The sequence below is a fragment of the Hyperoodon ampullatus genome (genome assembly GCF_949752795.1).
Source record: "Hyperoodon ampullatus genome assembly, chromosome: 10".
Classification (NCBI taxonomy): Eukaryota; Metazoa; Chordata; class Mammalia; order Artiodactyla; family Ziphiidae; genus Hyperoodon; species Hyperoodon ampullatus.
In genome coordinates, this window is record NC_136923.1 from 26,649,308 (window position 1) to 26,663,478 (window position 14,171).

General features: G+C 42.4%; 1 protein-coding gene across 1 annotated transcript in view; it reads right to left on the reverse strand.

Annotated features, from left to right (window-relative positions):
- Positions 1 to 14,171, reverse strand: part of ATXN7 (ataxin 7) — a gene marked incomplete at both ends in the record, with an annotated part of 86,154 nt that overhangs the window by 38,172 nt on the left and 33,811 nt on the right. The window contains 1 exon segment of the mRNA XM_079712119.1: positions 8,170 to 8,274. Coding sequence (XP_079568245.1) covers positions 8,170 to 8,274 — 105 coding nt within the window.

The window sequence follows — 14,171 nt, forward strand, 5'->3', positions numbered from 1 at the left end:
CTAGACAGGAGGTACTCAATAAATACTTGTTAAATGTGAATGATATTATTCATTTCCAGTTCATGATTTTTTAAAAACCCCAAAGGCACAGACATTAATAAAGGCACAGATTTCAGTATAAAGGAAAATCAATACATTTTATAACTAGCAATTAAAGTGTTGCTCCTACAAATGGCATAAATAACACCATTTTAAATGTACCTGCTTATTGTATTACTAAGAAAAAAAGATAAAATTACATTGGTTAGGGACAAAGTGATCCTTTATCTGATGCTACTGAAGCTATTTGAAAATTTTAATTAGCACTATTTGGCTTGTGGTAAAGAAGAACTGAATTCACTGCATTAATTTCACATCATGCTGCTCAGTGACAAGAAGCTTAGATCAAATAGTTAACTTGGAATTTCCTTCGAGAATTAAACTAATGTCTACCCTGACATTGCTCACGTTTTGATGTGCCTGCTCTGGTTTGCTCCCTTCCCTGGCTCAGCCTCCGACTGCTGGAGAAAGGTCTGGCGTGTGTCTTTGAAGTAAAAGAGTGAAGTATTTTTGGCTCTGCAACAAATTTCAATCTTTATACTGACTGCAGAAATATGCCAACCAATTCTCTAAAGAAGCTGAAAAACGTTATGAGGCTGTAACAAAAAGAGGAGTAGCTTGGCTTTGGATAACTACTATGATTTAGGGTTAAATAAAGTAGAACAGGCTGAAGAGAAATCCAGTGACTACGCTAAATCGAATATCTACCTACTACCATTACGTCTTCAAATTACTAAATGTCCTCTCTGAGGTAATGGGTTTACAATGCTGACCCAGCCACTCTAAGCAAACTTAAAATTCTACCTGAACTAGAACATCTGTCATTAATGACAGTTTTGTGACATGTGGAATTCATTACATCTACTCTGGATTTTCTTTTAACTCTATACATCCTTATTATATGCAAAAGAAACAGATGTAAGGAGACAGAAAACCCAGCCTTGGACATTTTATCTGTGTGAATGAAATTTAATTTAGGAGTCTGATCCGTAAACTGGGAATAAAACCATCCATTCAGTGGGTTGCTAAGAACAAGAAATAAGATAATACGTGCAGGGCCTCCCTGGTGGCGCAGTGGTTGAGAGTCCGCCTGCCGATGCAGGGGATACGGGTTCGTGCCCCGGTCTGGGAGGATCCCATATACCGCGGAGCGGCTGGGCCCGTGAGCCATGGCTGCTGAGCCTGTGCATCCGGAGCCTGTGCTCCGCAACGGGAGAGGCCACAACAGTGAGAGGCCCGCGTACCACAAAAAAAAAAAAAAAAAAAAAAAAAAAAAAAAAGATAATACGTGCAAAAACACTCTGTGAATCAAGTACAAATTATCATTAGCCTGTGGGCTTTTAAATGAATGCCAATCCTAAAAAGATTAAGTATCACTGAAAGTTTCAAAGTAGAATAAGACCCAGATTATAAGAATGTAGAGGCCAAATTTAGCTAACAACTGGAGAGAAAAAAGAAACATTTTTTTCTTTATCCAAAATCAAAGTTACTTAATAGCCAAATAAAACAATTCATTCATGTGAAATTGTTGTCAACAATGGGATCGGCATTTTTACCAGAAACAGCCCACGGGATCTCATAGAGTAAGATTCATTTTGCTCTTACACTGACGGTCTTTGAAACCAATTAATTAGCTCAAAAAAGTATGAGTAATTTCTGTTTACTCGTCTTCTGCTGAAAATGACATTTTAGAAAAATATAATTTATCCTGGCACCTAAAAGAATCCAAACCACCTCAGTGCACTTTAAGGAACATTAAGTCCAAGCAATACACGTGGCTGTTAATTTTACAGGATTTGTAGTATATGCAAGCAGAGAAAGCTCTCAGATTGCAGAGGTGTTTCTGCTAAAGGTACCTTCACAAAGTTATGAAAAAGCCATATTTATGACATCCCCATCTGTGAAGCGAGGTCTGAGAGAGGGGCAGATGTTTTACACCGAGCCCAGACTCCCAACCCACTTAACAGCAATGGGACGGCACGCAACACGTGATATTGATGGATAAATGGCAAAGGGTATTTAACTGTGATCCTTTTGCAGATCAACATGAGATCTGAGAATATTGCTCGCTCGGTAAGGCATTTCCTAGGCTAGGGTTGGCCTCAGGAGACAGCTCCCTGAACATCAGAGGAAACCAAATCCAACAGCTTGAGCTGGTGTTTCCCCAAACACGGAGTAGGTATCACTCTTCAACATTAATAACATTAAATCTCAAGTGAAAACTTACTCCCTTTCCAAATCTCTTTCAAGTCTTCTGGTAACATCACGCTACTGTGTGGATGACACTTGCCTAAAACGTGCTAGTCTCGCCTTTAACTAAGAGAGCAGGCTTCAAAGGCTCAGTGCTGGCATTGGCAAGAGCAGCAACAAAGGATTTAATCTTCTCACTGTGTTTATTTTCACACTTACCATCTATGGCAAAGAAGAGTAGTTTTCCCGTTGATGATTCTAGTAAGGTTTTCTTTGTGAAAGATTTATTTAAATAGAAGTGGTTTGGTTTAAAGAAAAAATATTAAGTGGCATTAAATAAGCAAATCATAAAGATGGAACTCGGTGGATCGAAATTGGGAAAAGGTAGCAGAGGCACATGTGCTCAGGGACTCAGGGCTGAGCCACAAGGTGAAAAAGTGGGTCAGCCTAACTCATCAGAGGCAAAATACTTCAACAGCTGACATTCGAGCAGGTTTCAATTAATTATAGAGATGCTAAACGTAGCACCTGTCTGAGCTGAATTAACATCACTCATTTATTTCACCTAGGTAAGATCAGCCCGTGTCTGCCTAAGAGAGAAATTATGGTAGTCTTCACAAGCAAGTTCAAAAAGAAGTGGCAGAGCTCAGAGCAGTGCAAGCGCACAGCTTCTCAGAATCACCTGCGAAGCTCTTTCAACACAGAACCCCAGAGGCCCCCCGCAAGTCACCAGCTGATCCTACCTGTTCGGATCCAGAGTAAATGCATGTAAACAGGAATACAAAGTTTACGCTATTCAGTAGCCAGTTTAGGACCAACACACTTATTACTAAGTGATCCACTCAGATTCCCAACTTGGTTCACAACCGCAAAAGAAAGCTGCTTCTGGCCATAGGGAATGTCACCATCTCAGCCCTCTTTCATACGTAAAGTTTTAGAGGCAAGTACTGTGAGACTTCTAGCACGTAATACAAAAAGTTAAAAATCAGTTAAAAAAATCAGGGCCCTCCTTTCATGCCATCCTTGCTAGACTCAAGAAATCTCGGAGCACCGATATGCGCCAGTCACTATGCCAAGCACAGGAATACAAAGCAGCAGCCCCTACCGAGTGAGGGGGTCTGCTGTGAGCATAATGCATCCTGGCCAGCTTGTGGGCCAGAATCAGCCTAGGGAGCTGTGTGGAATGCAGATTCCTGGGTGCTATCCCTGGCGACTCCCAGCCAGCTAGTCTGCAGTGGGCTGTAGAAGGGGCCACTTAGGAAGCTCCCCTTTGATTTGGAGGCACAGTAGGTTTGGGATCCACTGATTCAATTATATTTTTAAATCTGAAAATTAGCAGTAAGAAACATCTGACTCCTAAAAATACTGAATAACTGGAGAGAAATATGAGGCAGCCTGGACTATTTCAAAACATTAAAACAAAGCATGGTATTACTATGCAATTTCCAAGAAAGAAAGCCATCTATACGACAAGAACAGTCAGACTATGAAACTAGAAATGCCAAAATGACACTACAATCACTCACCATCACTGCTCCAATGGAAATCCTGGTTAACAGTTAACTCCCAAAGAGGCAGCTTGGCTAGCAAAAAAGTACCGGCACACTCCACAGATATTACACTGCAGGTGTGGTTCCAGACCACCGCAATAAAGTGAATATCGCAATAAAGCAGGTCACATGAATTCTTTGGTTTCCCAATACTTACTTATGTTTACACTATACTGTAACCTATTAAGTGTACAATAGCATTATGACTTAAAAGAATGTACATACCTTAATTTAAAAAAACCTTTATTTCTAAAAAATGCTAACCATCATCTGAGCCTTTAGCAAGTTGTAGTCTCAACAACAATAATCACTGATCAAAGATCATGATAACAAACATGGTAACAAAGAAAAAGTATGAAATGTTTCAAGAATTCCCAAAATGTGACACAGAGACATGAAGCCAGCAAATGCTACTGGAAAAATGGCACCAACAAATGTGCTCGATGCAGGGTTGCCCCCAACTTTCAATTTGTAAAAGATGCACTATCTGCAAAGAACAATAAATCAAAAAAGCACAAAAAGTGAGGTATGTCTGTAGGTCTCTCGCTACTCTGGGTAATAACCTCCTCACCAATTCAGAATAACATTACCACCAACGTGAACTGAGTTATAAGCCTTGCTGCCATTGCAGCTCCCTCCCTGTCACTGCCAGGCAGCAGTGGTTTTAAAGGAACCGCCTGCTGAATTTTGTAGCAACTGCTCATTTGTTTATAAAAGTCACAGATGAATATCAGCAATACATGAATTCACAAAAGACTGCCCACCCACATATTTTCACCAATTTCATCAAAAGATAAGACAGGGCTTCCCTGGTGGCGCAGTGGTTGAGAGTCCGCCTGCCGATGCAGGGGACACGGGTTCGTGCCCCGGTCCGGGAGGATCCCACATGCCGCGGAGCGGCTGGGCCCGTGAGCCATGGCCGCTGAGCCTGCGCGTCCGGAGCCTGTGCTCCACAACGGGAGAGGCCACAACAGTGAGAGGCCCGCATACCACAAAAAAAACAACAAAAAAAAAAAGATAAGACAGTAGAATCTCTCCTTTGGCAGGTATGAGTTCTTCCTAATATAGTAATAAACAGATTGTAGAAATTTCTTGAATTTCAAAAACATTTTTGGTCTTTTGGTGTTAACTCTGGAAAACAAACATGCAGTGATAAGCCTTCTGGAATGACAACAAAGAAGAACGGGTTCCAAATACTTCTTCCTGTTACAGCCCCTCACCCCAAAGACAGAAGAGACACTGGCAACATTGGGAATGGTTCTTGGTCCTGGTCCCCTGACTGCCTCTCCTTTCCACGTGAGTAAGATGTTACTCCCAAACCAGCCGAGAGCCATCACATGGTGCCTTCCTCCACTGCGTGGAGTTGCCCCCAAGCCCACACAACTATCCATCTCCCAACCTCCTGTTTTTTCCATCAGCCTTCTCCTTGGCTGCTGCTCCCAAAGAGGGACCTCCTTCTACACTTCCCAGCTGAATCCCTCTCTCAGCACCTGGCCCTCATCTTTTTGCCAGACTCTTCTTTCTTACAGCTTTAAATTTCCCTTGCCACTAGAGGGTCCAAAGTCCCCACCCAGGGGCCTTTATCAGTTGCATTTCCTGCCTGGCGACAAAAGGCACTGGATTATGTATATAAATCCTGCATTCACACCACACCTTCTTCTACTTTGGAAGTTACCAAAATTGCTTTGTCATTGAACAAGCACCTTATTAGAAGACACTATGTATGCTACACATGGGTAGATAAAAAGAGCAGAAATATGATTTTAACACGCTCCCTGCCCATACCCACACCCCGCCCCCAATACACAGACATTCTATGAGAGACAGAGGAAGAGAAAGAAAATCATCTCTGTGAAACGTGCTGTATGTAACTGAGTGAAGTGCTTCTGGAAGAGGGGACCAAGAGGGCCCCCTTCTGCCTCAGGAAGTCCTGGAAGAGGTAACACCTTTAAGTGGGCCTTGGTACAAACAGCAGCTGTTTTCCCACTCCTTTCTAATCCACTTTGCCCATTCTCTAGAGCATCACTAAGTCACATCACTCAGGTGCTAAAAAACCTGCAACAGGTCCCCACCGACATATCAAGGCCAGGGGTGTCTGATGGCACTGAGTCTCTCTGAGCAGCCCCAGCCTGCCTTTGCACGCAGCTTTTCCACACGTGGGTACACCAGCTCCGGCCAATGGAGACTCCGTGGAGTACATTCCAGACAGCCTGGAATTTCCTGCCTCTGCACTTGCTCCCATCATCCCTGCTGCCAACCTGGAGCCACCAAACATGGCTGTTCAGTGCACAAGCTGTGCAGCTGTATGTGGCAGCCCTGTCCATCCCGATCAAGACACTTCCAATTTTAGGGTATTATAGCTGATTTTTTTTTTAAGTATTTTCTGCGTTTTCCACAATGGACATGTATTACACACCTAAAAATTGACGGGAAAAAATTTGCGCATGGGAAAAACAATCCACTCTGCTCTTCCGAATAGCCTAACGTGAAGGCTGTTTCCTTTAAGAAGCCTGCTCTGAGTTACTGTGCGAGAAGCAATCTGTGCTCCTCCTTATTCTTAAGAACTCGGACTGTTTTACGACTTTTGCCACATCTTCCTGTATCTACGGCTGTACCCTTTTTTCTCTCTCATACCTATCAACTGCCAGGCACTGCATGAGGGGCTTCACCATGCTGTTTCATTTCATCCTCTCTGGAAACCAGTGAGGCTGCTATTACTGTCCCCACATTATAACAAAGGAAGCCAAGGTTGGAAAACTTGCTCAAGACAAAGAACTAACCTATGGTTTTTGCAAGTTTAGATTTAAATCCAGTCTAGTCTGGCTTCAGAATCCTTAACCCCAAAATACTTGGCAACTGACTAACTGCCTTTTCCGATACTAGCCACTTAGAGTCTTAAGCAAGGAGACAATATCTTATTCAACTCACTCTGGTGCCTACTCCCAGGCCTCACTGAGAACCACAAACTCAAAGAACTTTTTATGATTACAAAAAAGATTCCTTGGGGGAAGAGGTGGGATGTTGATTATGACAGTGTGACTCTTACAACAACTGCATCCAGCCGGACAGAAAGCCCTGCAGGTTCAAAGCTAGCTAGGCTGTGTCCCCAGCTCTACCCCCCCACTTAGCCTTAGTCTATTATCATCTTTACCTCTGAACCATTCTCCCTGCTTCTACCCTTCTCCCACAATCTACACTCAGCAAGTCAACCAGTGAGATGGTCCTGTGTTACTCCCTTACGTAAACTTTCCAATGGCCCCAAGCGGCTTCTTCCTCTGGCCTACAAGCCTGTACATGAACAGGGTCCTGGTTCAAAAGGTCTGACTTCCCGAGTCTCTACTTCCCTCACCAACTTCACTAGCCTTCTTCAAGTCTGGGCACCGGCTCTCCCCTCTGTATCAAATGCTTTTATTCCAGATCGCCGCATGGGTGGCTCCCTCTCATCACTTAGGGCTCGGGTCACCAGGGTCATCTCCTTAGAGGCTTTGCTTGAACACGCTATTACAGAAAGACCCTGTTGTTCTCCCTGTCTCAAGCTTGCATTTGTAGTCGTGAGGACAATGACAAAACAACTTGCAGTCATGTAAAAAAATGTGTCTAGTTAGTTTTGCCTTTCTCTCCAGCTAGATTTTAAACTCCATGGAGGTAGGAATGATACCATGTCCCCAATGCCTGAAACAAGGTGAGCACTCAAATACTTTCGAGTTGTTACTGAATCTAACTGGATATAAAATTAAGTTTTATGATTGGAATTTTTAAAAAACTCTTTAGGCAGCATTATGACACGGGAAAAACAAGCTTATTTGGATTCTCACATGATTGACATCAAATAACAACAGGCTTGGAGCCTAAAAGACAGGGACAGCTCAGAGGTTCATGGAACTCCTGAAGTCACAATGCTTCATTCTAAGTACATGCGCATTTTGATGGGGCAAGATAGCATAGCTTCATCACATTCACAAATCACAACATCAAGATACATTTAGAACTACTGAACTTGGACATTTCAAAGTCACATTTCCTTTAAAAAAGCCATGTCTCTATACACTGTGTGTGTATACATAATTTTACCAACCACTAAATTCACAACCGTGGGATCTAGAAGGAAACAAACCTTTTACTACACTGATGCAATATTTCAACAAAGATTTTATAAAATACATTTTTTCCCTGTCTAATTTTAATAAAAATCAGAAAATGCACATCCCTTTCAAGAAAATTCAGAAAATACCCAACATCTGATAGGCATTAACCCATTCAATGAATTAGAAAACCTACTTCCTGACGGGGGAGGGGTATTATAGCCTACCCATGCTGTCACTGGTCTTCAGTTTAATACTGCTCTACCTTTTACCCTCTAATAATGATTTTTAAATGGTTAAGCACTTACCATAATGTGATTGAAATGCCTGCGGTTTGACAACCTGATTACAGTCGTTACACACCACCAAGTAGAAATCATCGTGGGCTGGGCAGAGACCAAATATTGGCATGTCTGCAATAAAGAAAGAGAGCATCACTCACTCATGTGGTTCCTGTTAATATGAAACCATCTGGGGTGGCAACACTTTCTAAAGGAGCTGCCTTATGATAAAGTACACAGGATAAAAGTCGTTCCAGTTTAAAAGTAACTGATGTGACACACCATGACTATTAAAACAGAGAAATCAAATCAGGCTTACAGAAACACCGTTATAAAGGGTTAAAATAAAGTGCACGAGAAATCATTAGTATGAGGTAAACCAGACAAATCTTTTAAAATGCGAACAATGAATACATTCACACAATAAAGCAACTTTAGATGAACTCTACCAAGGGTTATGAGGAAGAATCTGCAACCACATAAAATGCCTAGCAATTCACAAAGCTGTACCATCTAATGGTTTTGTTTGGTTAACTATGCATTCTATTCCAGCCATCTGGTCTCTGAGTTCTATGGAACCGTTAAGAAAGGAAGCAGAGGTTTCACTGAAGAGTAAAACTGCTGGTTTTGTCAGCATGTAATACAAAGAAAATTATTTTCGTACTTTTTTTTCTTCAGGTCACAACTAACCTCTAAGTCCTTTGCTTACACACTGATGCCACTGGACAGAAAGAACCTCAGTACAAGCACAACATTTCATACATTCATCTCAGTTCAGTTACCAGAATAGGGCAAGATACAAGTTGGATTTTTTTATACTAAGAAGTTAATTAAAACACAAATGTAAAACTAGACTATTTGCATATACATGAAAACAAAGTACAGTAACTTGATACCTGGTAATATATGGTTAACTAAAAAGTCCTAACTGTGGACAATTAATTATTAGTTACAATCTAGGGAACAGAGCTAACAGTTCAAATCCAGAATCTAAATCTTTTAAATATTTCAGAGTTGGCATTTTACACTATAAGCACTATTTAAAACATCTGCAATGAATGGATAATTAACACATTTCAATTAGGCAAATATTTTAGTAGACCAAATACCAAGTTTAAAGGGGGAAAAAAGATCCAAAACGCTGATTAGCATCTGCTTTCTTTTCTGTAAGATTTAATTTCACACTTTCTCCAGCTTGGGTGGGCTTGGTGGTTTTAAAGGAAACAGAAAATGCCCCGAGGTGATGTAAAGTGATGATAATCTCTAAAATGTCAAATTACTGATCTAATAATATCTACACACAGCTATAGGTCAGATTTTCTTAAACAGTTTCTATTACACTGAACTGCACAGATAGCTAGCTGTGAATCTGAAATATACCAGGGACCAACACGATTCTGGGATGCACCAGCAGCACTGAGCAGGTTCTACGTGCTATGATCTCATTTGATCCTCACAACTACTTGGGTAGATACCATTATAACCCTGCTCTAGAGAGGAGGAAACTGATTCACAGAAAGGTGAACTACTTTGTCTAAGTCAAGAGCTGAGATTTGATTCTGACTCACAACAATGGCTTGAATTTGGTCCCTTGAAGACCGAAGGAATATGATTTCTAGAAATTCCTTCCAGATTCCAACTCCAACAAGTTGAACGTCAGGGCTGAACACCTTTGACGGCATAAACTGATAAGACAACAGAAGAAGGTTCTAACAGACTGCTGATTCTGTGACTAAGCTTAACAATTTCATGAAAAATAAGAGCCAAACAATGTGCTATTTTCCTTGAAAGCATGCCCACATTGAGTTAAAAATAGTACATGTGGGAGAAGGGGAAAGGTTATATCCATTCAATGATCAACATGTAATAAGCCATTTTCAATGGCTACAGTTTGACATGACATTTCCTTTTTTCTTTTTCTTTTTTTGGCCATGCCCCGTGGCACGTAGGATCTTAGTTCCCCAATCAGGGATTGAACCCACGCCCCCTGCATTGGAAGCACAGAGTCTTAACCACCAGACCGTCAGGAAAGTCCCAACATTTCAGTTTTAAAAATAAAAATTTAAAGTAGTTTACCTTAAGTTCCATATATTCCTATGCTAAATCACTCTGATACAGTACAATTAAGTATGAATTACAGAAATGGCAAAACATTCATAACTTACAGCTGAAAAGTATGAAATGCCTATAAATATCAAATCAACAGTTTCATTAATGAAATCAACTTGATCAGTTTTATTAATTAAACAGTAGTTAAAGTATTAAATTAAGTGGTCTCAGTTTAGACTTAGGCCTCGGCAATGTGCCTGGTTTGTGTGATTTCTCACAGCACTCTATTTCAAGCGATGCTGTTTAAAATATGTCACTTTGCCAGATACCAGATACTGCTGGGGACTAGCTTCCCACCCCTTTATAAATAAGCCAATTGTAAAAAATTAAAAACTGTATCAATCCTTTCAAATAATAAGGATTTAACTGGCCACAATGATGTTTATGTAGAAAACTGTTTTTTTTGTTCTGATTCCTTTGATCCTTTTGCGAGACTCAGAAATACTAATAAAACTAAGTGAGTAGGGGTCATTCTGTGAGGGACCAAGAATTTATACTTCTGTAAAAGGTTCAATTTCCTCAATAACTTATAATTATTTGAAATTGATGACAATAAAGATGATAATCATAATGATAAACAGTTGGCATTTTCTGAGAGACCGCTCTGTGCCAGGTTCTCAGCTAAGCACTTTTCATAAGGTTTATCCTTCAATATAATCTTCATTTTACCGATGGAGACAAGAACTTGTCTAATTTCACCCAGAAAAAAAGTACAACCAGGACTCAAACTGAGGTTTGCACCATCTGTGACCTCAATTCCACGCGTGCCCCGCCCCCCCCACACATATACACAATCCCTGTGGAAAAAAACATGCTACACTTAAACGCACTTCATGCTACCCTATGAAATCAAGTTCTTATTCGGAGAACCTAAAGCAACTTTAATTTTAGCTTTCTGAATTCTTTACTTTCAGATATCCATATTTGGACGTAAGCTAAAGGATACAAAATAATTTAAATAAAATGTCTTCTTTGGGGGAAAAAAAGGAGTTTATATCCTTTTTCTGCATTAGGACATTCCAAAGGCCTTAGCAACAAGAACAGCGTGTGGAATGTTGTGGTAACAGAGAAAATGAAATAATTTTTGTGAGCGACAGTATGTATGTTTCTGAATACTTTCCAAGTGTAAGTTCACAATCAGCCCATCTACAAATTAACATGTGGAACTTGCCCAAATGCAAGAAGGGAAAAGTTTCATTTATGACGGAAAATAGAGTTCCTATCAAGTTAAAATGAGTTCCTACTGAGTTAAAAAAAAAAAAAAAAAAGTTTACAAAATTGTCTTTAAATATGCAACTTAAACCATTATATGAAATATAATGAAAGTTTTAAAACTGTACTTGACCCCATGGACTCTGACCTAATTTGAAAAAATGGATTTTATCATGTGTAAGCCCTAAATCTTTCTCAGGTTTCAGGTCACCCCAATCTTCCAATCACTGAGTGGCCCGGCACCCACACCGAGGCCGTCATGTACTTTGGAGACCCCAGGCCAGCAGGGTAGGAAGGACTGGGTTTAAGCACATGGACACATGAGCACATGTATGCAGAGCCTTCACAGTCCCGTGCAGACTGAAGGCCCTCTGGCCAAAGCCAGTCCTGAACAGTTACTTTGGTGCTGCCATCCCCATTTTGAGGCCTGTGCCCAACAACAAAACTTGAGCACTGTAGCAAAGCATTTCACCTTTGCAGTACCCTGTGCGTCTTTCTCCCACGCACCCAAACTTCTACATGCCAACGACTCCCACATTTCTATCTCTAGCCCAGACGGCTCCCAAGCTCTGTCTAGACTCACAAATCCAACTCCCTCCCTATTAGACACTGCCATCTGGATGTCTTTCATACATCTCAAATCAAACAAGCACGTCCAAGAGAGCTTTGCCTTCCACCCTGCCCTGTTCCCTGCCCCCAAAATCTTCCCCCTTTTGGGTAAATGACCCTGCTCATCTTCTCGAACTAAAAACCCACACAACACCCCTGACTCTTCTTTCCCTCATCACACCCAGGCCACCAGCAGGTCCGATCAGCTCTCCTCTAACACCTCTGTCCATTTCTCTCCACTGTCCAGCCCACCACTGTAAAGCCTGTCACCAGCACCTTTCCTATGGACTGTGGAAGAAAGTCTCCCACGTGGTCGACAATCCCTTCCACACGACTGCCAGAGTGATTCTTCGAAATCCTCCAACAGATCACGTAAATCCCATTAAAATTTCCCAAGTGACTTCCCACTCCTCTCGGAATAAAATCCAAGCCTTTACCATAACCCCCAAGGTTACGGGATACACCAGAGGTCTGTCCTCCGCCCTTCACTCCCTGTCCCCTGAGTCCCGGCTGCCCTCTCCTTGGCTCCCTCTGCTCCAGGCACACCGATCTCCATCCTCTCCTTGGAAAGCTTTTTCTCGACCAGGCTCTGCCCGTGCTCTTCACAAGATGCCTGGTGCATTCTCACACATCAGGTCTCAGCTCAGCTGTCATCTCTTCAAAGGGCTGTCTCCAGCTCCTCCCCAGTTAGTTATTCTCTGTCACAGGTATTTTAAGCAGAGTGGCTAACAGTGTGGGCCACTCCCCAGCACTCCGAATCCAATGTGATCTCGGGCAAGTTCTATAACCTCTTTGAGCTTCAGTCTCTTCATGTGTCAGATGTTGACGATCACAGTACCTAATTCACTAGGCACCTCCCAAGGTAGAAAGAGTAAGAGAGCTAATACACGCAAAGCCTTAGAAGGCCCCAGGAAGTGCTCAGTCAATGTCCCCCAACAGCCTGTAAGGTAGGAGTCATGCACGCCCACTGTATGCTCAGGAAACTAAGGCACACAGACACTGAGACCTCACAAGCTAGTGAGTGGCAGAGTCAAGATTTGAACCCAGGTCTGCTGGGCTCAAAAGCCCAGGCATTGCCCAACATTCTCCCAGAAGCTGCCAGAAGCTGCCTCCTCCATGCTGCTCCCACTGCCAGTGCTCGCGGTCAGAGCCTGGTGGCCTCCACACACTGGTACAGAGCTCCTAATAGGGTCTGAGTTGCTTCCCTCTTCAGCCTCCTCCACTCTGCTGCCAAAGCCAGCAACCTACAAAGTAATAAAGCCATTCCTCTCCTTGGAGACCTCTGCTGGCTTCAAAGTGGTACTTGGACCCGTGACCTACCTCTCTTTGCTCCTCCCATCTCTCCAGGCTGAGTCAACCTGCTCTAGGCTCAAGACTGTGTGGGTCTTCTCAGAACCTGCCCTGTTCTCTGCAATCCTACCTTTTGGACACAACTGTTCCTACAGCACAGAAAGCTCTTCTCTCTTCTTTCTGGAATTCCCGCCATTCAACCAGAGCTGTGCTCTTACTCATACCATTCATATCTCCATCACAGTCCTTCTTCACTCACTGACTTATGATTTTTGAATGGTAATTGATAAGTGGATGCCTCTGCAGCCCTGACAGCAGACTTCTTGCCTTGCCTAGCACAGAGTCTGAGAAGTGAGCTCAGGATTGTGTGACTGTGAAGTAATGACTGCCATCTGGAACTCTCCCATAGCTTCCCGTTGCTCTTGGGATAAAAACTAAGACCCCTGACAAGGCTCTCTCCCTGCTGGCACCCTGTACCTGGCCCCTCTGGCCTTCATTTTGTCCCTGGTGCACACCATGCTCTCTCCTGTCACAGCACCATGGTGCTTGCTGTTCCCTCTGTTTGAACTCCCTTCCTCCAGATCTTGACCTGGCTTGTTACTTTACTTCATTTGGTCTCAGCTTCAATGTCGCTTCCTTGGAGACTTGGCTAGTCAGGGCCCCGTTATCTGCTCTCAGAGCACTGACTTAGCTTTGCCACACAGCACCATGCCCTGTTGGTAACTATCCATCTAACTGTGTGAGCCTTAATCTCCTCCCACTAGACTAAGTTCCACATCTGTCTTGTTTTCTGCTCTAGTGACAGTGCC